This window comes from Bemisia tabaci, chromosome 8 (assembly GCF_918797505.1).
Source record: "Bemisia tabaci chromosome 8, PGI_BMITA_v3".
NCBI lineage: Eukaryota > Metazoa > Arthropoda > Insecta > Hemiptera > Aleyrodidae > Bemisia > Bemisia tabaci.
The window spans coordinates 4,134,234-4,159,075 of record NC_092800.1 but is presented as its reverse complement, the minus strand read 5'-3'; the positions used below and the strand labels follow the sequence as shown (position 1 = coordinate 4,159,075).

Sequence of the window (24,842 nt, the reverse complement as noted above, 5' to 3'; positions counted from 1 at the left end):
TTGTTTTCCCTATGCTCAAAAGTTTTTTTTACAAACGAGACAGAAATTGTAGTTCTAATTTGCAAAACGTAATACAATTCATTCTAGTTATAGTTCCAACTCATTGTAAGGTAACAGCACCAGTACCCGGAATGGTACCAGAATCCGGAAATTTGCTCAGTTTTTCGTAAAAAATAAGCGGTAGGTACATCAGTGCAAAAAGGGCATCAGGTTTTCACAAATTACACTCAGAGGGCGCCCCTTTGCAATAAGTGTGATGGTCGTGCGCTCCTTCAATTATCTGTACCATGCTTCTATAGTGACGTATTCAAAAAGAATTCAATGCTTGAAAACATACCCCAGATAAAAAATTGAAGCGCCGAGAATAAAAAGCTGCAATCTCTAATCGGATGTTTAAAATTTGGCTGATAGTTTAATCTTCAAAGAAGAGAAATCAATAAGACTTTGTACATGAGGTACTATGTAGAAAAACCTTGAGAAATTACTCACATAGAAACTCATTTTCTTCCTCTATAATGAATTAAAACAATTGCCAAATTTTTAGACAGCACAATAGAGATTGAAGCTTTTGATTTTGGGCGACTCAATTATCCATTCCATATACCATTTTAAAAAAAGGACATTGTTCGCTTGTAAAACAGAGCATGCATACAATTTAGAAACTATTTATGCCTGATGCTTTAGATCTGTTCCAAGAAATATTCACTGATGAGAAAACCTCAAGCTAAGCTAACAAGTTAAAAAAAATAATTACAGAGACAGCTCCCGATACAAATGTTTAAAATATATAACTTACTTGAAAGGCAATTTATTCAACAATCTTTGTCCAAAAAAGACCATTCTTGCGACCCAGAAGAAAATGATGTCATGCCCAGTTTCTAATAGGGTACCAGGGTAGAATGCATTCAGCTCTTCAGTCTAGAAATTTAAGAAAAATATTAAAACAAAAGTACTAAACATAAACAGGAACAATACGCTCAAAGTTTTTCGCAGAAGTGAATCAATTTGCAAATAAAATACAAGGATAAAATCATCACTTTTTCTTTAGTGACTAAAAGTATAATCTGGACTACATTTCCCGATAAAAAACTACTTCCATGCACCTATTGCATTGGGAGGTAAATGGCATGTATTTCATTTCTAATGCGCCAGAGGTTGTGGTTCCTTATTTTGTAATGTATCCACTTGATGTGTCATCCGCACTATTTAGATTGTGTAGATAGGTACACTGAAGAATTTGAACAGTAAATTCAAATTTAAAAATCCAATTGCAGGCAATAAATTGTTAGATCGTGTACAAAAGGGAACTGGGAGGAGTGCGTTTTGAGTCTGATACCAAGCTAGAAGGCGAATAGTTCAAATCATTCTATTTCCAGAAATAGATAAAAATAATTTAAAATTAAATAAAAACTAGGGGCTTATGGGCTGCTTCGCAGCCCCTTATTTTTCCTGTACACTTTTCACTTTCACATGTTTTTTTTTTTTTTTTATTTATTTTCATTTAATTTTCTGTTTTGTCTTTGAATCGGGTCTAATTATTTTTTTGAGAGAATAAATATAACAAATGTTTTCAAAAATTGTAATTTTATTTAGTAAACTTTAAACTAAAATTTTGTTTTAATCTTCATACAAAATTATTTTTTAGGTTTTACATTTGTTTTCAAACTAATTTTAAAGAAGATCTTTTTTTATTTTTTAAATACTTTGCTTTTTTTTTCGATTAAATTGTTGATTCTTCTTTTGCCATTTCTGTCCTGCTTTTCTTCCTATATTTCCTACAACTTTGCTCTTCTTCTTTCCTCCTTTTGTCTTTTCTTTTTTTGCTTCTTCTTTTTCTTCTTCAGTAGCTGTTCCTTCTGGTTCTTCTTCTTTTTCTGCTCCTGTTTTAACTTCATCTAATTTTTCCGCTTTTTCTTCTTCGTTTTTTCCATGTTCAGTCTGCTTTCTGGTTTCCGGGGAATGCAGCTGCATTCCGGATGCGTTAAGGGGTGGGAAGGAGGGAGGGACGGACTGAGAAACTGAAAAAAGTACGTTACGTAACGGTAAATATTAAATAAACTTACCTATATATGGATCCTTGAACTTTAAAGCAATAAGGTCCATCACCCGGAATATCAATTCGATTTACAGAGAAAGAGGCAAAAGCAACAGCACTATTATAATTTCTGATACGCTTTATGAAATTTGGAGAATAATAACATACTCGGTAAAGAAATTAAGCCATTTTGGCAGCAGTTATTAAAATGACCATTGGACATTTCACCCTGAAAATGGCGAGCATCACAATGATGACAAATTATATTCATTGAACCGACTGAAAATTTGGTAACAAAATTTTCATCAAAGTTCTGATCATCAATTTTATACTTCCGAAATGAAGAAATGAAACTTTGATTTTCTATACTAATAACAGAGTTAAGTTCTTGCTTCACTAAACGAACATGCGAAGAATTCTGGAAAACGCGACCACGTTTTGGAGGACGACCGCCTCGGTCATTGAAAATTTCACTCATAACAACTGTTAAATTTAAAATTAAAATTAGTAAAAATTATTATTATTTTAACAAAATCATAACTGAAAAGTTCAATTTTTAAATTAAAAAAAATAAATCAGAAGAAAAAGGATGAAATGAAAATGGAAATTAATAATAAACATATTTATACACATTGAAAAGAAACAGCGTGAAAAGTTCTGATCGGAATTTTTTTTTTTTTTTTTTTTTTTTTTTTGGTATGTTAAAATGAGAAAAAAACTTGGAGGTTATTGACTTAATGAGGAAAAATTGGCAATAGGAAAAAGATGGAAGCAATCATGAAAAACCGTAAAAAAAAAAAAAAAAAAAAAAAAAAAACGCGGGAAAAGAAAAATGTAAGTTGATGGCAGTTGAGTGTTGGAAGTAACCTCACTTAATGATGATTGTTGAATGAAAACAGCTGATAAAAAGACAGCAAACAGTAAAGTAAGATGCGTAGCAACAAAACTTTTCCGAAAAACAAAAAACAAAAAACCCCCACTTCCCCTCATCCAATTTATGAGTTTTTAGGGATTTAAAAATCGGGGACGAACCCCAGAAAATAATTTATAGTTTTCCCGAAGCATTGAGAACAACACCTTTCAAATGAACCAACGCCCCTCGCAATTGGTACAGTGGTTGATTCACAATTTCATTCTATTTTTCAAATTAAATATTAAGATACACATATTTTAAAATTATTACCAAAAATTCATTGATCTGCTGTACAAAATTTATATGATAGTCCTCTTAGAGATGCTGAAATTTTTTTTCTTCAAAAAATTTGCCCCTTTGACGTTTAGTTTCCGAAGAAAGTGTTTCCACTGTGCTCATTTTTTTAAGTATTCCATTGACATTCCCCATTGATAGCATTTTGTAGATACATCCAAAAAGAAAAGTGCGTCATTAAAGCTTTACAATGTTTTTTTACACAAAAATAAGGAGGATGATGGTTTTGATAATGTTTGCTGAGTTAATTTGAAAATCTAAGACAGCCTTATCTTACTTAGTAGATATGTTCAATTGATCATACAAGCGTCAAACATTTTTTACAGCACAACTCAAGAAATCCGATCTGACAGGTTTCGATTGTCATTCAAAATAATTGTCTTGCAGAATATGCTTGCATTCAAGAGAGAAAACATTTATTGACAGACCTTTAATACAAGGCAAAAGGAGCTATCAGGTTGAAATTATTTCAGAGATACCTGTTCCGGCCAGCCAAATACAGAGAACGGGAATAAACCAGATGAAAACCAGGTGTCCAATACATCCTCATCTTGTTTCAAAACTAATTTTGATTCATCAACATTGAGTTTCTTGGCAGCCTTCTTCAAAGCGGTTGCTTCAGATCTTTCGCAAACCCATAAGTGATTCTCAAGTTCTTGAAGAGTCTTGCTTTTCTGAAAAGAATTTAAGAAAAAAAAATGTCAGATTCATTCTTAAGTTTGTGACAATATTCATTGTAGTCGAATAAAGATCCAAAAACAGATCAAAGAGAAGAGATAGCAAAAGGAAAAATAAACATAAATGTATTCAAAATTTCCTAAATTGATTAAAAAACTTCAAATGACTCAAACTGATTCGAACGACTGATACTTACGATACAAGGAAATTCTTTTTGCAAAATAATTTGTCGTATGGATACAATTTTGCAAACAGGAAAATATGTGTAAAAGTAATGAACGCAATGGAATTCAATTTATGAGAATTAAAACATACCAAACTTCAAAATTAAAATTTAAATTTTATTAAAGATGCCCAATTTTCATGAAAACCCTTGCAGATGGCGCAACTGTGTCAACTTGGACCTTTAACGTGTCCCAAAGTAATTGTCCTTTGGCACGAAAAAGCTTTTCCTTAGACCAATTTTTTCACCTACTGCACCGTTTTTTGTGTCTTTTGAAAATTGTCAATCTCCTGAGTTGATGTGTTTTCATTCTCACAGATTCAATTTTAAAACAGACTAAGTATTGGGCACAGTTACAAGAATTCCAAATAAAAAAAAATAAGTAACTTAAGTTGAATACTCCTAAAGACTTACAATGTCAGGGCGTTCCAAAAATGTAGGATCATTCACAGTGACGTGATAAGCAGGGATCCGATGACCCCACCAAAGCTGACGAGATACACACCAATCTCTGAAACAAAAATGAACGAATAAGTCTCTGTGTGAACAACCAAAAAAAACCTACGAAATTAATCACAGATATTCAAAGCCGAGTTAACGGCCTCCAGGATTTTGTGAGGACATCTAATTAGCAAAACGATGGAATTGAAGAGACTTGTAAAGGACTTCTCTGTACCTTCTCAAAAAAGTAAAGAGATTTGTGAAACTTACAAAACGTTTCTAGTAGAGGCATGAAAACTAAACATTTTCTGTTCACATCCTATTTTATTCTGTTTTTTCAGGAGATTATAAATTCTTGACAATACAAATATAATGACAGGGATATGGAACGGAACTACTTTTAGACAAAAGGACGATCCAGAATAAATTTTGATGAATAAGGAGCAGACAAATAATTTAAGACTTAATACCTGATATTTTCCATCTAATGGAACCATATTTTCTTGTGCTGTTCGGGGATAATTTTCAACTCTCCACTGTTCACTGCTTGCATCGCCTTCTTTGCCATTTCATCACACTTGACGTACCTACAAAAAATCAACGATGGATCATAAAAACTGTGTCATCTGATCATTTTTTGCGGGAATTGCCGTTCGGGCACATCTTATCAATTTCTACTAAATAATCAAGTTCAATCATCAAGACAAAATTAGACAACATTCGGCACTTTGGAACTACGATTTCTAGCTTAATTTAGAAACAACTTATGTACCATTAGTTTCCCTGTGTGCATAAGTGTTTTTAAGGATGAGCCAGAAATTGTAGTTCCTAATTGCAAATTGAAGTCCAATTCTGCACAAACGGAAAGAAGAAGAGGAAAAGTGGCACTGATGAAGAAAATAAGAGTTGTTACTCATAGAAAATGTCTCAAAAATCATGATGAGCGCATTGGCAAAGTCTGAAATGCACTCCTTACTTCACAATTGGCGTAAGAAATTTGCGTTCTTTCGAGCTTCCCGCTTCAAAAACGATACCACGGCACAAATGAACATTTTGTTAGAGTAGTCATTCCATCCAACTTTGCTCACAAGGATACTGCGCAATATTCAACATAGCCGACGCCAATCCGCCAAAACACATGTGACAGGATGATGATTCTAACCACCTGATAATAATCCGCGTGTTTACATTCACATTTTTCTTGCGTTGATAGATATCCGTCTTGATTGACCTCGTGCTCTCCTCCACTTTTGCGCGGAAGCGTCGGCCATGTTGAGCAGGGATTGAGTGAAACGACTTCTTTCACAAAATGTAGACCTGTGCTGTAGTATCCTTTTTGAAGCGAAAAGTTTAAAAATACGCAAATTTCTTACACAGATTGTGAAGTTAGGAGTGCATTTCGGAGTTTGCCGTCGTCATTTTGGAGATGTTATCTATAAAGAACAACTCTCATTTTTGCTTTAGCAAAAGTTTGCAACAGGCCCATTAAACGGACAGCATTTTGCAATTTAAGACTACAATTTCTGGCCTAGTTTAAGAACATCGTATGTACCATTAGTTTCCTTACAGAAGTATAAGTTTTTACAAATGAGCCAGAAATTGTAGTTCCTAATTGCAAAATGTAGTCCAAATGATAATCTGTGAACCAGTTAAGTGGTGAAAGCAGAGAGAAAACAACAAAAAATTGACTGGGGTGAGTTTCCAACTATTATTGATATGGAAAAGAGGTGATCTGACGTCTCATTGGGGAAAATCGGAGGACTGGAAAACAGAGAGCAACAAATACCCTCTCATGCAATCTCCGTAAATTTACTATGAATTAGCATTTGAGAACACTTTTTAACACCAGTTAAAAAAAGAGTCCACCAAATTAAAGAAACTTGCAAATAATGGACCACTAGACAAGGTACAAATTTAAACATTCTGATACATGTTTCTTGACCAGAATTTCACGTAAAACACGATTCTTGCATCAAAAATTACTGAAATCAACTTCTAATTAAGATATTGATGTTTTAATTTTGCATTGGCTACTGGAAATTTGAATTGCTCGGTCACAAGAAACACAATACTCTTTGGGAGTCAAATCGAGCACTACATAGTTTTGGCAGGCTTTTCAATCAAGCATTGTTCATTTCCCACCTTTTATTGTTCAAAGTGTAAACAATTTGCTATAGCTGAGCCAAAGCAACAATATTGAGATTGCCATATTTTTGTAAGGCAGAGACTGCGATGGTAACGTTTTGTTTATGATTTGACGTAAATAGACCATTGTGTTTTCAGGAGCAGAGGGTTTAAATTCACACATCAACATACATTAAATATCTTGGTTAGGAGTCAATTTCACTAAGTTTTGTCCCATTTATTGTGTTCTACGTTAAATTTTGGTTCAAAAATATGTATCAAAATGCTTAACTTCGGGTCTAGTCTGGTGGTCCATTCTTCGAGACCATTAATGTAGCACAAACGATTTTTAAATCTCAAAAATCAATTCAATTTTCACACAGCAGAAGGAAAAATATAATTCTGAAAAGATAGTGAACTAAGTATTACCATTGTGGTTTTGGCAGAGGTTCAACAACATCTTTAGATCTACTACAGATTGGAACAACCATAGGATTATTTTTAACTTCAACGAAAAGATTCTTTTCTTTCAAAGCTTCTAATACAGCTTTCCTGGCATCAAATCTTTTCATCCCCTGAAAAAAAAATGTAGATTGAAACTTAAAAAAGATAAAGAAGAAGAAAAAATCCCGACTGACTGATATTACTTATGAGGGAAAAAATATACATACAGAGTAAACATCAACGGCTGTATTTCCGTTAGTAAGAATATAATTCCTTCGAATCTAGAATTCTCATCAACACAGCCATCAATTTTGTGTATTTTGTTGATACGAAAATTATCGAGTCAAGTTAGCTCATGCATTACTTGTGGTGAAAACAATTGATGAAGACAGTCTTGTCTTTCATTTGTGTTTGCGCCTTCAATTGTTCATCTTATAAAATATGATCTTCCGACAGTATACTTAAAATTCACTAAAAATCTAATAAACTCACAGTAAATTTTCCATAATTTCCAATGATGTAGCCCTCATCACTTAAGATAGTAATGAATGGCAACTTGTGACGTAGCCCGACTTGATAATCGTTATAATCATGAGCTGGGGTAACTTTAACAGCTCCTGAACCGAGTAAAATCAATGAAGACATTTAATTTCAAAAGCTTCACTTTTAAGGACACTACCACCAAGAATTTTGTGACTGTAAACATTTTTGCAGTATTCTCACTCCATTGCATGCCGTGAATCAACTGTGCCTAAAAATTAAACCTTGAAAACTGAAAAGGGGGGAAGTTCACAAAAAATATTGAATGAAAAATTGGTACAACCCTGATTTTTGTAACATACCTGCCTTGAGCAAAATTCCATGCATTATCATACAATTATATGGGATCCAATTAGTTCATGGGCACAACGAATTTATAGCGTTCAACGCAAGACAAATGATTATTGTTATTTAAAGAAAAAATAATAGATGCTAACATTATTACTTACCTGTTCCAAACTGCATATCAACAAAATCGTCAGCAATAATAGGTATTTTCCGATCACAGAAAGGATGTTTGACAGTTTTGCCTACACGATGCTTATACCGGCTATCGTTAGGATGAACAGCTACTTCACTATTTTCTACTTCGTACTTAAATAGGACCAGAACTCCGAGTTCTACTTTATTTTCATAACCAGGAACAGGTAGAAAAGTTCTTTCGGTCAGTTCAATTTTGCCTACCTATTGAATTTAAAAAAAGGGTGAAAACATCAAATTGAGAAGAAACTAATTAAACCTTAAGAGAGAACAATGAAATAATGATAGACATTTACATTTTTCAATCGCATCTTGAGAATTTGTTTCCACATACTGGACTTAGAGGTAAAAATGCAGAACTGCTCTCTTTTATAGGATTAAGATTGTGCATAGGACTATATATGAATTCCCTCTGTACGATAGTATTCGAAATGACTGTAAATTCTAAACTTTCCTCTGGGATAAACAGGAAACTATGCATCATAGATGCAATAAAAGAATACAATCAAGTCTTTCTTCAGTAGGAACACTTTTTATACCTTTTTGGGGGCAATTTGCCTGTTACATTTGGTTCGCCAGATGAAATATACTAGATCCACATTACATTTTGAGTGAGATTTAAAAAGTGAGGGAAGGTTCCAATTTCATACTAGTAATAGTACGTATAAGCACAGTTGATACAGTGCAATAAGCCCTTTAGTTAAGACAAAAAAATCTAGAGCAAACCTGATAAGACCTTAACAGCAATAATGTGGACATCATTTGGAATTAATTATGGTAAAAGAAACAATGTGCATAGGGTTTGCGTGCATGGCTCCTTTTGGCATAAATACGCCCATTTAGCCTAAAATCATAATTTTACAAATTTCTGGGGAAAAATTTGAATTCCCAAGTAAATTACCTGAAATGACACATTATAATGCTTCCTGTTCCACTGTTTGATATTAAATATGAAAAAGCCCTCATAATTTTATAGTCGGATATCTAACTCTTTCATTTTTCTCTCGGTTGCACAGTTTAACTAGTGCATTCTTTAAGTATTTCTTCAGAAACTCCTGGGTGACTGAAAAGAATACAAAGAGAGCAAACAGTCTAGAGATAAAGAGAGAAAATTCAAAAGACCAATTTGTCACAGTTCCATAAATATAGATTTTCTTTGAAAAAGAACTTACCTCAATATCAGAAATGGCTGGTTTTAGAGTACAAGACCAATTGACAAGTCGATCACTCCTGTAAATGTCACCCTCATCGTACGGTCTGATAAATGCCTCGACAACTGCTCGGGATAATTTTGGATCCATTGTAAAGCTGGCTCTATCCCAGTCCAAAGAGGACCCGAGTCTCCGAAGCTGTAGGTAAATTCTATCCCCTTTCCTGGTTAAACGCAGAGAACAGAAATATTTAGAAGAGCAGATGAAATGTGAAAATACACATTCAATTTTGGCTCAAAAACTACGCAGACTCAATTCAGTCTCGAATCAAACTGGATCAGTTTACCGAAATGCCAAGTATGCAACAAGAATTGGACTACATTTTTCAATAAGGAACCACTATTTCTAGCTCATTTTAGAAACAGCGTATGTGCTATTGGATTCCCTATGCAGAAAGCTGCTTTCATGGAAGAGTGATAGTGGTTCCTTATTGCAAAATGTAATCCAATTAGCAGTTGCTCCAAAGCAAAATTAACTTAAAATTAAGAAGAATAGAAACTATGTGGTAATATTTTCAGATGCTTTTGGAAAAGTTTTTATGGGCTACAATTACTCTGTAGATCCATACTAACTTAGATCCTTCATGTTTTCTTCACTAATTTTTTCAAGGAGGGGGGGGGGGATTCTGGAAAAAATATGACCCTCTGTCAACGATACAGAAACTATTGATTGGTGGTGGCCGACGAAAAAACGAACACACATGGAGCCGTCGTTCGATAGGCGGGCGGGGAGTGGAAATGGTCTATTGCTATCTTCGTCATAACCTCAAATACATGGAATCTTACAGGAGTTTTTAGAATAAATGATTTAGCATTGAAATTTTCATTGTAAACGCACTTGATGAATGGCTAAGTTTCATATCTGGACACAGATTTTCAGACAGTTGGTTCTAAATTTGATATAAGTTCATATTCAGCAACAGTCCCATAAGAAGCCATAGAAACTGACTATCTTCGTCCTAACCTAATTGTTGATCCTGGTGTGTTACGAATTTCACTGTTTGCGTAGCAAAGGATCCCCCTATCTATCGTTTCTAGATCGTTGCCCTCTGTACACTTTATCAATACGCCAAAAACCAGCCAATTGCAAGGCAGACACAGAATTTAGGAAATTAAATTTCCTGATATTTCCCTGACACATTTTGGTGAAATTCCCTGACAATAGAAGATATGCCAGATGGTTGGAAATACATATTTAGAAATAGTTTTCCGGCAAAATTTGTTGTTTGAAACGTCAAACCCATTCAAGAAAGCAAATAAAGAGGACTTAAAAATTTCTCCCTGACAACGGCTATCCTCGTATTCCCTGACTGTGGCAACCCTGTCAAGGAGAAAAAATTAGATTTATGTCGACCTAAAAAATTGACATGCAAATTTGTACAGCAAATAAACTGCACTGGATTATCACTTAGAGAATTTAAATTTTTTTCCTCCATGACTGGTGTCCGAGGAAAACAGAACTTACTCTCTCTTCCATTCCCAAACTTTTTCAACAAATTTTTCTCTTCCGATATCATGCCTTGTCTTCTTCTCTTCCCTCCAAAGCTTCTTTTCCACGACGACTTGAGTGGCTATACCAGCATGGTCACAGCCTGGAACCCAAAGCGTAGTGCGACCTTTCATTCTATGCCTGAAAAAAGAAAAGTTTCCACCATGATTTAACTTCAATACATTTTGGAGGAGGAAAGTTTAGTACGACACGTGTGAGGTTCCAATCATTGTTGAACCACTATCATTGAGTTGAATAAAATTTATCAGCAGCCCACTTCCTGAATTATTTTCCCCAAACCAAAATAGCCGACCATATGTATAGACGTGAGAATAGGCGTTTGTATATAACAAAAGTGCATGGTGATTCCAAACTTTGTGTGAAATCGTCAAGAGTATCCAGAGATATCTGTTATTGGAGTGAAAACAAAACGGTCAATGGTAGGCTGCATTTGCATGAATACTTTGTTGTTGATTGGGTCCAGAATCTGAAGAGATCAATGCATGAAACAAAATTCTGTTGATATAGTAAAAAAGGTTAAAGCTGAATTACTTACATACCATCTTGTGATAGCATCTTCTACAGCGTTAGTAAGAGCATGCCCCAGGTGTAGAGAGCCGGTTACGTTGGGTGGCGGTATCACCATGACAAAGTGCCCTTTAGGATTAGGTTCTGAAATTGATTTCCGCTATGAGGAAAGAAAAAAAAAGGGTTCATGGTTACAAAACATCAAGACAGAGATAAATATTCACTTTCTAAGGGCATTATGAGCCAATGTATAATCATTCTAAGAATTGAGAGAAGATAAAATTGTGGGTGGTCGGCATATTCAGACAGCCTTCCAAGAAAAGGTTTTCTGAAAAAGAAAAAAAAAAAAAAATAAAACTGTAAAAAAAATTATGCATATTTGGCTCACATTTTTATCACTTATATTATATATAGATGCAACATGCGGCTGGACAACTTTCCAAAAAAAACCTTTCAATCACTTTTCATTTATCCCCACACATTAAATACTAACATTTTTTGGACGACCTACATTTCAGAATTTCTGTACTGCATAGAAATTTAACGCATTTGTAACAGTGGTACTTATCGCCAAACATGACTATGAAAGTGAGCTGTCAGGCACCAGCATCTGATCTGGCCCCAAAGAACTAAAACTAGAAAACTTATGTACTTCTGAGACACTTAACAAAGCTTTCAAATCATAATTTGTAGACAAAAAGAACCATTATTGTTCATATTTGAACATTGTGATGAATATCTTTGTAACACCAATGATGAATTGTCGGGAGGTTATTGAAAACATACAACCCCAAGGTGTTAAGATAGTAAACTTTTTATTAGAGCCGAAGCTTCTCGATCTTTGTGATCATTATCAAGGCTAAGGAAGTTACACTGTATCGAGCAATAAGAAACTACAAAGTAAAATGAAGAATAGGATGCATAGTGGCAGGTGAAAAATCTAAAAAAAATTGTTTCAAAGATTTGTTGTTCTAGATTTTTTACAGTCCCCACGCATCCTATTCTTCATTTGCATTTGCAATTTCTTATTGCTTGATGTAGTGTAACTTCCTTAGCCTTGATGATGATCACAAAGATCAAAAAGCTTTGGCTCTAATAAAAAGTTTACTTTCATAACACCTTGGCATCACATGTTTTACATAATCTCCTGATGATTTAATTACTGTTCAGTCCAATATTCACCTGTCGCTTGCTAGCATTTGATGCTGGTAAAAATTCAGTGCACTGTCAGGGCTTGGTCTTTAACATTGTTATCAACAAGATTGCAGGCAAAAAAGCCTTAGTAAAAGAGTAAAAGAAATTAAGCAGAATACATACATTATATTCGGGTTTGAAAAATCCTTCCTTCTCCCACCAGTTATACCAAGCTGCTTCAACACAATGAGGGCTGTAGGCGTCTGGCATTGGTCCTGATAAGTCCTTCTTTTCACCATCAGCTGTATTTCCAGAATAGACAGCTGCATCTTTCTTAACTTCCTTCTTCTTTTCTTTTTTCTGTAAAAATTAACAAGTTAGGGTTTTTTTGTCAAGGGACAGGCGTCGGGGACGCTGTTAAGACCAATGAAATTAGCCCTTGTGAGTAGAGAGAATAACAAGAAAAAAAAAAAAAAAAGATGAAAAAAGAGATGGGTATCTCTACAGTAAGAGTACATAAGTTATTATTGCGATAATAAATATTTATAGGCAAAATAACAATTTAGGAAAAATCCGACCATAAATAAGGGGATAATAAATAAATAAAGTGGAGAAAATTGAGAAAGAGACCGTCAAGTAGAACTTAAGACTTGAATCGAAAGAGTACCATGCTCTTTGTCTGGGGAAGTAAGCATTCTTCTGAGATATGTCATTCCATCCTTACATTCTAAAGAAGTCTTAGAATCTACTTTTGGACACTTGCTATGGCTCAATTAAAATGAGCTCTACCTCTACCTATGTTTAAAAGGTCACCAATAGCTCTTAGCAAGTCTCAATGGAACTATCAAAACTACAATCAAATTGTATGCAGAGATAGTAGACAAATAACGGTGAGCCTATGGCAAATTTTGTGGTTAACGTAACCCCACTGGATCCAACTTACAAGTTCTAGGTGCAAAGCTCATTTACAAGTAAACAACATCTATAAACTCTCACAAAATTGTATATTAAAAATCGAGGCTCAATGCTTTAGTGGAAAGGGATCTCATAACTGCTTCATTTCTCTGACTTTTTTGGCTTTTTCCTGACTCCAGAATTTTGCGATTCCCTGCTTCTCCCTGATTTTTGGACAAAACTACCACTTAGATTTTTTTCCTTACAATTACGCTGACTGCTGTTGAATTTTGCATGAAATTTTCACTTAGATTTAAATTATAGAAAAAGGCACTTGAAAGTTGTCCCTGCTCTCTAAAAATAATGCCGGCTGCAGTTGCTGAGCTGATGCGCTACTTGCCGAAGTCTTGGACTTTTCAGGTTTTCTTGAACGCCGAAAACCCTGGAGATTCATTAAAAAATGTGTAATAAAAGAAGTATTTGGATGAAGTTTGACAATTTCCTGTGGATTTATCAGAAGATCAATGTTTTGTGAGACTTTAAAACATTTCGAAATAAAATTACATTTTGGATTTTCCTGATTTTTTACCTGAATGAATCGATAATTGTCTAATTATAAAAACCAACATATGTAATGAACTGAATAAAATGTTTCACTTTTCCATGTGCTAAACTGCAAATAGTTGAAGAATGCTTGACACACTCGGAATTTTCTGATTCATGACCGATTTTCGTAATTTTTCCCGATATTTTTACTAACAGTGGCTGCTCTGAAATAGAAGACACATTACTATTAATAATACAAGTTGGTATTGGAGGAAAAACAATAGTTTATACCTGAATTCATCCATTTTCCAGACTGCTTCTCCTTCAGGTGTGAAAATATCTCTCGATTTATTAACCACTTTTGGTTCGCAAGGAGGTGGGGAGGACAAGTTTATCTGATAGCTTTGCTAGTTTATCCTCTTTCTCGTCTAGTTTCATATCAATATTTTTATCTGAAAAATAAAAAAACAAGGCAAATTGATTAGGATCGGAAGTTCCATTGATAGAAAATTTGACTTATCGATCGAAAGAAGATTCAACTGATTGATCAAAAGAGGAGTTGAATGGTCCATAGACGAATGATTTGCCTTGTCAATGGAGAGACTTCTAGTCAATGAAACAGATGATCCAACTTATTGATTGACAGAGAATTTGATTGGTTGCTCAACAAACAATGTGACTGGTTAATCCAACGGGTCAATGAATAGACAGTTTGACTGATAGAATGATAAAGAATTCGATCAGTTAATTGACAGGAAAGGACACTACAAAATTGTTCGCACTCTCTTGAGTGGCACTCGCTGAAGTTACTGAGCAGATGCGCTATTCGCAATATTCCAATACTTTTAAGGAGTTCCTTAAATTCCTGACTTTCCTGGATGACTGTATATTCTCTGACTTTCCAGATTTTCTAGACTTTAGAAAACTAAGCAAGGGCTAAAAAGAGAGAAAAATAGGGGTCATCACTCCCGCAAGTTGCTCCTCAACCCAAGATTTGCCTTGTTTGTTGCGATTCACAGAGAAGGTATTTTTAGCACCCTCACTTTATGTAACCCTGAAGACAGAGGCTAGAATTTGTGATACACCTTGAAATTTTCTTTGTTAGAGATCTTAAGTCATGGGAGTTTCAAGAAGTATTTCCAAATTTTGGTTAAAGGATTACATGTCCTACAATCTCACACTCACCAGTATTGAGAAAAGGAGGGAGTTGAAATTCTTCAACATTAAACGTTCTCTTTTTCTTCTTCTTAGCTTTTTCTTTTTGCTTAGCACCTTCTTCGCCAGTTCCAACATCACAATCTTCATTGTCTTCATCATCGTTATTTTTTTTCTGGCTGAAAAGAATAAATAAGAGGTTACCAAGTATCCTCGACAAATGTAACAAAAAATGACTAGGAATTTACTAAATTCTCAGAGAAAACTGTGTTTTTAATTTAACCCTTTCGATAGAACCATTGCATCAACCTATCCACCTGTTTGTGCATTGCGCTCTCTCTTTAATGGAACAATTTAATGGAATCCATGAACCCTCAAGAGTTGGTGCCAAGTTTTAGACTTCTTGCATAATTTTCTATTAAGATATGAATGAGAAAACATGTTATACCTAAAAAAAAGCGGACGTCAGAATTTGCTGTTCACCTTAACCAAGCTCATTGATCTCCTTGATGATAGTGTAAATAAGCACATTAAAGTACCTAGTAGTAAACATAAATAAGACTGTTGAATATGGGTATCTGTAGGATGGCACCCTCTCCCATTTTTTCCCTACTTTAGAAGATCAATAATATAATTTGACTCTTGTGTCCAATTTGAAAGTTAGCAAACACTTAGTTCCATAGAAAAATCATTAAAAGATTCAACAGTTATCATACGTTGATTCATTTAAAGCACTTTCCCTTTTTCACATTAAATAAGTAGTTAATTTTATGTCTTAGAATAGTTTTACGTAAGAACAGGAGATGTGGTCATTTTTTTAAAATCACTGCATCTCAATTGAGGGCTTTGGATGACAAGTGGGCTAAGAGCAATTTTTGCTATTTCAAGGGTAGGTTTTGAAAAGTTCAAAGTAGGATGGAGCCTTGTTGCGGAGAGAAAGTTCAAACTCAGTTTTTGATGGTTAAAAATTGGATTTTGGTAGTGGCTTTTTCACAGAATATATTCTAGGCCTAGTTTTAGTTTAAATCATTAATATCTAAAAATTGTCAAAAGCTGCACTCATCCTCCTTGTCTCCCAAGCCCTTCCATTGAATTTGCTTTAAATTTAAATTCCTAGAGCTCATTTTTTAGAAAAAGATTTGCTCTTTTGTCTAAAATGATGTCCTTGACGAAACCCTCTTTGCTGTACAGACGCAAATGTGCACAGCTTTGACAACTTTGAACGTCATTTTCTCAAAACTTAAAAGCTTAAAAACTTGACATCCGCTATCTATGCATATATGGCTTTATATACTGTCTGTTGGTGAAGATATGAACTACAATTGCATCATATTTTTGACAGATGGCGGACACATCTATGAATGAGAGAGGGCCGTAAAGCGCCTCAGACTGCCATGTTTTGCCAATATGATTTTCCTAACTTGGTTTGTGGGATGTACATGGCGAATCTTCATCTAGCGCCTATTGAAGGAGTGAAGAACCTGAAAAAATACTCTGATCACTTACTTCATATTAGCAGATAAAGCAAGCCGTATGTTCATAGCTCTTGCCCAAATTGAGTCGACATTCTTGGCAAAGATAATCGATGAATTCTGAATCACCATCGCAGCTTCAGCAAAATTCATTTTTTTTACCGCTGAGGAGTTATTGTAGAGATTTCTAATATTCCTCATGTATGCCTCCAGGTACTGAAAAATGTACTTGACAGGTAAGCGAAATAAGTAAGTATATTCATTTTTTCTCAGCTTTGTCATACCTAAATACATTTTGCTTCTCTTGCAGGCTTTTAAGGTGCACCTCATAAGTGCCTTGATAAGCTTTTCCCTTATTCTGTAAAGCTTTTTTTTTATCAAATTAGTGAAGACTGCAATAAAAAATATTCAGTCACCAACACACCAACCACATTCTTATGGAACCATGTGGTAGAAAATGGAACACTGGACCACTCTTCTGAGGTGTCTTCAAAAATTAACATGTAAAATTGTGCAGCCAGGTTGCGAATTCAAGAGATGGTGAGTTCCAGAAAAAATAAGTCACCATGAAGGCTTTTTTCTGAAATCTGACACCGAATTTTAACTTAATACCTTGTAAAATTTCTTTGCTTTAGTTTATCAAACATTATAAGGCAAAAATCTGGAAAACAAGACGGATATCAATTCTGCATGAATGAAAGCTGGGCACTTTTTTTCAACCTCACTCTTGCAATTAGCAGAATATTCCACACAAGTTTCATTAAGTCATAAATTTGGCTTGCCCCGCTTCAAAAAAAAAAGAGGGAGAAAAAAAATAGGAGCAGAAATTTTGAAACACTGTGATGGAGATACATGATTTCTCACTTTAGTGTACAGCTTCGACATAACTTTGTTCACACTTTTAACTAAATTCTTTTTCCATAAAAACACAATGTTCTCATATCAAAGTTCTACTAAGTTGATTGCAGAATGTTGGTGAAAAACCGATGGACTAAAAAGTTAAGGGACATCTTCCCTTTATATACGATGCATAACTGTGCATAATTTTAGTCATTATTACATTATTTCTTGAGCCTGCAACATTTTAGGAGAGATCTTTGACAGGTTTTGAACTAAAATATAAGGAGAAGAACAGAAAAAATATGAGCTATTTTACCTAAAAAAGTATTCCAGTTCTCATTGATTAACAAAATGATTTTACTTGATGAAAAATGTTTAAAACTCATACCTGAGAATAATCTATGGAGGCCAGTTTGGATAAATTGGTTGCTTTGAAGAGCAACTCATGCTCAGAGATATCCAGTGGCTCTGGCGCCATTTTGATATGTTTTTACATACATATCAAGCCGGTACCTCAGCGCACTAGAGCGCTCTGCGACTCCAAATCGCCAAACTTTGATATGTTTTTAAATCTGTAAAAAGGAGGCATCTACATTAGGAAGAAGGCAACAAAATTCTTTGGGCTTCTTTTTTTCAAGTACCTGCAATATGATGAGCAGGTTTTTAATTGTTGCAAAAGCAACCTTCCAAAAATAATACCACTCACTAAGAGACCAAACGATTTTTTGCTGACTACTTTTACTTGTGTAAACAGTCAATAGCAAATCATTTAGCCAGTCGTACAGTGCGGAGGGTGATACAGTAAGATTACCGCTGAAGTTGTTACCTCAAACAGGAGTTTAACTCCTCTCAAATAAAGTTTACAAAGATACAAAGTATATGGCAAAATGCTTTAGTTCTTGTTGAATTAATTTTAGGTCTCTACATACCCACTCTGATCAATTAAAAACAGAGAGTACACTGTAAACCAAGAATAAAGATTCTTGAGTGTTGCACGATTCAATACCAGAGGGGGTTGACGGTGGAGAGTAGATGAAATTGGTCAAATAACTTTCAGCCTTCAAGAGGTAGTACAATCTTGTGTAAAACTATCAGAAGTAATACTGCTAACTTGAGGTAGAGGTGTCATCAGCTAAGTTGGCACTTGAATACATAACATACACAAGCAACTACAGTGTAGCTGTCCTGCAGTAATCAAGGATTGACTGAGCTCACGATCAGGCTGCCGTCAATCCCCTATAGTGACGCTATTAGTGGCACGTCACAAAAAAGCGATAAATACATCGATTTATTCACATTAAGTAGTAGCAATGAAAGAGATTACGCCAATGTTATTGTATGGATCCAATTCGATATAATGGAGAATCGCTATGATGATGTCACCACTAATATCGTCTATTGCTTGCAAGTGGAATGTAAACAAGTGCCAACTTAGCTGATGACACCACTAGATAGCAGAGTAAACAGGTAATTGCGAAAAATTTAGACTTGAAACAATGGAAATATAACATAGGAGTGGAAGAATGGGCTAGTCCTGCTGGTCTCAGAATCGTGTCATGATACTTCATTCTTGCAGATCAACTAAAAATGATAAGATCTGGCCAAACAGCAAATTTCTACGTTGAATACTAACCAAGGTATCTCCCCTATAAAAACTCGACTTATGATGTCATCCACCACGGTAGGACGTATCATGTTACGCACTACCGCAGTGGATGACGTCATAAATCAAGTTTGTCAAGGTGAGATATCTCCATTAATATTCAAGGTAGAGAGTTGCTGTTGAGACAGATCTTTATATTTAGAGCTGATCTACTAGAACCAAGCATCAAAACATGATTCTGTTACCAGTGCAACTGGCCCATTGAATAAAGAAAGAGAAATGATCAGGTGAAACAGAGGCTAAGCTATCGGTTCGCAGGGAAGAGAAGAGATTGTCTAGGTGAGCTTTCAAAATTATGAATTTGGCCTCATTATCACAGCAAGACTACATGCAGACAAACTAACTCTTTCCTTCACAGATTAAACGACATGAAAGTGAAAGATGGAGAGAGTTACAGGACATTTGGGGAATGAGGAAGTTACAATTCTTGAGGAGGAAATTTAGGCCGAAAATACCTGGCAATGGAGTCCGAACTAGGATGATCTTTAGGCGTAGCAACAATATTCACAGTTCTTGCTATATGCAGGGGATTGGGAAACAAAACCTATAAAACACTCTTCACTGTGCTCAGAGGTTCCTTCTTTAAAGTTAGCTTCAGTCAACATGTCTCACACAGGAATCGATCATTGAAACTCATTTCGGCATGTCCAGACCTAGGAGATCAAGGACTTCCAATCGCAAAGCTCACACATTCCTTATCTTGTCCTGGCGTACCAACAGAGTTTCAAGAACCGGTCTGCATTCATAGATTGACTAGATAAGATAAGAATGGATAAAGAGATACATCTTGGTCCATAGTGGAGTCTCCAAGACAAGTCAAGCGACAGACAAAAAGACATTTTCCGTCACAGGAGTCTGATGACAATTCTGTTGTAACATCGTAAGTTATGGGAACTTCACTAAGTTCTCATGTAGGAATCAGTAGTGTAAGCTTCCTCGATTTAGTTGAAAGAGAGATGATTGAAAGGAATACCAGAAAAACGACTCATACACTCATACCTGTATAGATCCACTCAGAACTTCGGTGTCACAAGCACTAGAGCTCGAGGTTACCCTAGGTTTCACCGCACTTCCCATGGCTTCTTCTTGATTTTCGTTGGCCCTGGGGTTAAATCTTCGTCTCGAATTGATGAAATACTTCTAAATGAGCAAAGAAGATGACAGTTTCAACTGCTAATAATTAAATAAATTACAATTCAACCATTACAATTAATTGAGCGATCCAGAATTCGGGCACCGGCGTGATTGCGCGGGAAAATGCATTGTTCGTGCATTCTTGGCCGCCATGCTGAATCAGCTGGATGAATATCGAATATCGTATCGCATGCGACTATTCGATTATCGCACTATCGATTCTTTACCATAGCTTCTAACGGGGACGTGCGTTATTCGATCATTCACAAAAGTTGGCAAGAAATCCGTCGCTCTGGTCTCTCAGCCACTGACTCGGTTTTCGCCCCGGCTCGGCTCATCCAGGAAAAAATGCCCCCGCATCGCCTTACTTGTTGTGGCTATTTTACTCGTTCCTGGGGATTTCGTGCTAAACCAAAGTATTCCTAGGGTTATTTTGATCGTAGAATTCATTTCTGACCTTACTTTTTTCAATAAAATGACGCAAATACACAATTTTACGCGTTCTTTCAAACTTTCCGGAGAAACATAAAAATTTATAACTTACTCAAAGATAAGTTTTACTCGTTCTTGAGGGCATTTCGTGTTGAAACTCGGCGTCTGTGTTGACTTTTGATCGGAGATTTCATTTTTGACCTCACTTTTGTTGATTTGTTGACACAAATATATGATCTCGGCGGTAAAAAGAAAAGGTACTCACCCTAGATTGTACTCGTCCCGGTAGACATTTCGTGTTGAAACTTCGCAAATTAATGGTACTTTGATCGAAAAATGAATTTATGACCAAACTTATCCTAAAATATATGATGACACAAACGATGATGACAAATTAAGGGGGGGGGGGGGTGTCAGTGGCGTGCGGTCCGGATAAGCAATTAAGGCAAGCACTGCTTGCCAAAATATTTCAGAAGAAAGAGGAAAAATTACACCTTATTAGATGTTTTAAATTTTAGCAAATATTATTGATCAAATGTATCAGTAGGTAAATTGCATTAAGAACAGAAAGAGAGAGAGACAGAAATACGTACATAGCAGCTACAAAAGTAGGAAAGCGGCAGAGCGGACGGTGTGGTGGCGCCAGCGCGCTGCGCGGCCTGAACACGGCACGGGCCATCTCACGCATGCTCTGCTCAGTGCTCACCTTCAGATCAGAACAACAGCATAATGCTACGGACAATAACAGCTTGCTGAAAAAATTGGCTGAGAAGCAAAAGAAGGCTGTACGAAACATAGAAAATTTTCCCTCCGAAACATGAGCAGTTTGAGAGCCAGACCCGTGTGTACATGTATGTAACATACAAATATCTCATTCATTAGCAATGGCCGGCCATTGTATTAATAGCTAGGTATAATACGCAAAAATGGTGAACCAGGGCTCAGAATGAAACTCGGTCATTGCGACTTGAATGCTTTGTTTTGTTTACCTACTATCAATCCCTGGTCATGGCAGCATTCAAACTTAAAATTTTAAAGGAAACGATCAAAAATTAAAACGAAAGTACTCACACTTTACGATTAAGTTTCCTATCAGCTATTTCGTGCGTCCATTATTAAACATTTTATTAATCGATTTAAGCACAGGAACAAAAGCACATGAAGACTCAGCACTCCTCACATCATCGAACAAGCAAGTAAGCAGCAAGGCAGTAAGCTTCCATCATTGAAAAGGACCCCGCACACCTCTTATGGGAAGCTGCACCACGAGGAATTGCCTTCTGACTCTCATTGAATTCTCCTCAAGATGCTGATCAAAAGTTATAATTGCGCCAACTTTCTACGATGCACCGTTTTCGCAAAAAAGCTAAGTGAAGATTCAATTATTTGGCGATAAAAGGCTAGAAAGATTCCTCATTTCAGTACTCGAGTGAACAAATCAGGGGAACTCCCGCACCGACCGGCAGTCTTATCTCGGATTCCGCACGCCGTTTTCCTCGACCATCCAAATCAGTTCCTCTCTCTCTACCGCTCTATTCACCTCTTCCCCTTGTCTCTGAATCGTTGATCAGTGATCGACATCCAACGTTGCCTGGTTTCACTAATAATTTTTAGTTTCATTTTCGTTTACATTAATTCAGCGGTTGTGATAGAGCTTGTTGTGATAGAGGTGTGCGGGGTCCTTTGAAATAGCGACGGTGTAAGTCGGCAAACACATAACTCGTTTGCGGTGTCTGAAAATCTCTGCCTCTTTGTTATTTTTTTAAAGGAGAACAAATTGACATCATTCCTTGAAGTTTTTGCAGAAATACTACTTTTGCCGCACGAGGCTAGACCTCTTGGCAAGATGTGGTTTTCCGTTGAAAAAATAAAGTAAGACCGGAAGTCTGCTACGTCGCAAACCGAGTTATGTGATTGCCGACTTACACCGTCGATAGTCAATAGCTTACCTACGCTAAACATGTTTGAAAAATTATATATTAAAAGCGACACTTTACCGAGATTTCAAAAACGAGATTTTCCGATTGTTTACAAAAAAAAGAACTGTCGGAGCGATTTCCCTCACACTTGGCAAGAATAAAGCTAAGAACCACCTTTACAAGTCTGAAAAGTCAAATTTCGAAAATAACGCCGCTGAAGCCCAAAAGAGAGAAAAGTTGTTTCTCCCTATACTAATGCATGGGAGATAGGAGGTTCTTCCTCGCGCCGCGCCGCTCAGCGCTGGCCCGCTGGGGCTGGGGAGCCGTTGATAGTTTCGCCTTGCCGGCAGGCTACGAGCTCAACTTACCCCCACTCCTTATATTTCCGACTCACATTCCTGTATCTCTCTCCCTCCCCTCCTTCGACAGACGCTCTGCCCCCCGCGCCGCGCGGCGCAACGGGCAGCTCCCCCGCCCGTCCCCCTCTCGCTCAAATCCGGGTCCGGTTTCCGGTCGTGTGAACCCCGTGCGTGCCGCAGGATTTTCTCTTTCCGTTCCGCATGCCGCTGTCGGAAGCCAAGCGCCCGTTAATTATTTGCTGTCAACTATTCTGTATGTATTGTTTCCCACATCCTTAACCATAATTTATTAATTGTTCCAAAATATTTTAGGGTTTTCGGCGAACACTGCGAACCTATGGACGCCACGCCACTGAAACGATCAGTTGGAATTTCAATCTAAAACTTGATAAACTTACAGTATTTCCATCGTAGAAGTCAATTTTGGCCTTACTTTTGCTCGTTTGACCGAAATGTATCATTCGTGGAGTTTATGAGTTGTTGGTTGGGGTTGGAAAAAAGCTGTTTTCATTCTAGCTCACACAAATAGACATATTGATGGAGAGTACCTACATTAAGTATTACCTATACTATACATGTTCTATCAATACTTTTTAATGAAAGTGTTCGTTATACATATGTGTCCGCCCTTTTGCATTGGTTTAAGAGTTACCTTACCCACGAGTCTCCAAAGCACTGCTTCCTGGGATTGTGCTCTTCTCAGCCGACTCTCATATTGGGTCTAGTAGTAGAAAAGGGCTGAAAAAGAGTTGTCCTTGAAAAAGGCATCTAAGGGTGGAAAAGGGTAAGTAAGTAGAGATGGTATCAAAATGACTCGAAAAGTGGTGGGAGGGGAAAAGTGCAGTCTTAAGGGAGTGAGATGGGGCTGAAAAATCGCGTACCTATTGATGTGAACCATAAGTAAGGTCAAAAATGGGATTTTCGATGAACATACCATACCATCAAGTATCAAAAATTCAACGTGCATTTTCAACCGGAACTAGTGATATCTCTCTTTGAATAACTTCTTTTCACTCTGATACTAAAAGTTTAGAAATATACCCCCCCCCCCCCCCGTGCAAGCTCTAGCGATCTAGGGGGTGGTGGTGGTAGTTTAACGTAGCCTATAGCCCCCTTCGCCTCGAGAAAGCCTTAGAAAATTGTTAAAATTTAGATCCTCGCGAACCTCAATTTACTCTATTTTTAGGATGAAATCTGATGGAAAATCTTGAAAAACAATGGTTTCATTTCATTCTCTCTTATTTATGATCATTTGCCACTTATTTGAGCCATATCCAGTCGTTACTCTACAGCGTTTAGAATTTTTTGAGTTACTTATTTAAATTTCTCAAAAAAACATCTCTCTGCGTTTATAACATGCTTGGGAAATGTCTTATTCATCACCAATTAGATCCAAGTGAGCGACATATTATTGAAATGGAGGAAACTTGCTCCGAAGGGAGCAAGCGCAACCACGACGGGAAGAGGGAACAGGACGGCGCGGGCGCATCGGAGTCAAAACCAGCGAAGCGCTCGAACTGGGAACGTACCGCTCTCCCCGCCCGCCGTGATTCCGCCGCCGAGCAGTCTAGCAACCGATTCTCCAGGGCATGAGTTGGCCCGTGCCGTGTTCAGGCCGCGCAGCGCTCTGGCGCCTGGTGCCACCACACCGTCCGCTTTGCCGCTTTCCTACTTTCGTGGCTGCTATGTACGTATTTCTGCATCTCTCTCTTTCTGTTCTTAATGCAATTTACCTACTAATACCTACATTTCATCAATAATATTTGTTAAAATTTAAAACATCTAATAAGTGTAATTTTCCTCTTTCTTCTGAAATATTTTGGCAAGCAGTGCTTGCCTTGCTTATCCGGACCGCACGCCACTGACACCCCCCCCCCCCCCTTAATTTGTCATCA

The 24,842-nt window shown here is 36.6% G+C and overlaps 1 protein-coding gene and 1 pseudogene across 1 annotated transcript in view; one reads left to right on the top strand and one right to left on the bottom strand.

The window, feature by feature from the left end:
- LOC109033343 (valine--tRNA ligase) overlaps positions 1–19,810 on the bottom strand; it is a 33,473-nt gene extending 13,663 nt beyond the window's left edge. Inside the window, 13 exon segments of the mRNA XM_072303536.1 lie at positions 795–918; positions 3,722–3,916; positions 4,558–4,654; positions 5,055–5,171; positions 7,138–7,283; positions 7,645–7,769; positions 8,142–8,376; positions 9,345–9,546; positions 10,848–11,012; positions 11,432–11,559; positions 12,717–12,893; positions 17,829–18,012; positions 19,559–19,810. Coding sequence (XP_072159637.1) covers positions 795–918; positions 3,722–3,916; positions 4,558–4,654; positions 5,055–5,171; positions 7,138–7,283; positions 7,645–7,769; positions 8,142–8,376; positions 9,345–9,546; positions 10,848–11,012; positions 11,432–11,559; positions 12,717–12,893; positions 17,829–17,918 — 1,801 coding nt within the window. The 5' untranslated portion in view covers positions 17,919–18,012; positions 19,559–19,810.
- A 3,931-nt stretch (positions 19,811–23,741) lies between these two features.
- LOC109036053 (cytoplasmic FMR1-interacting protein-like) overlaps positions 23,742–24,842 on the top strand; it is a 36,712-nt pseudogene continuing 35,611 nt past the window's right edge.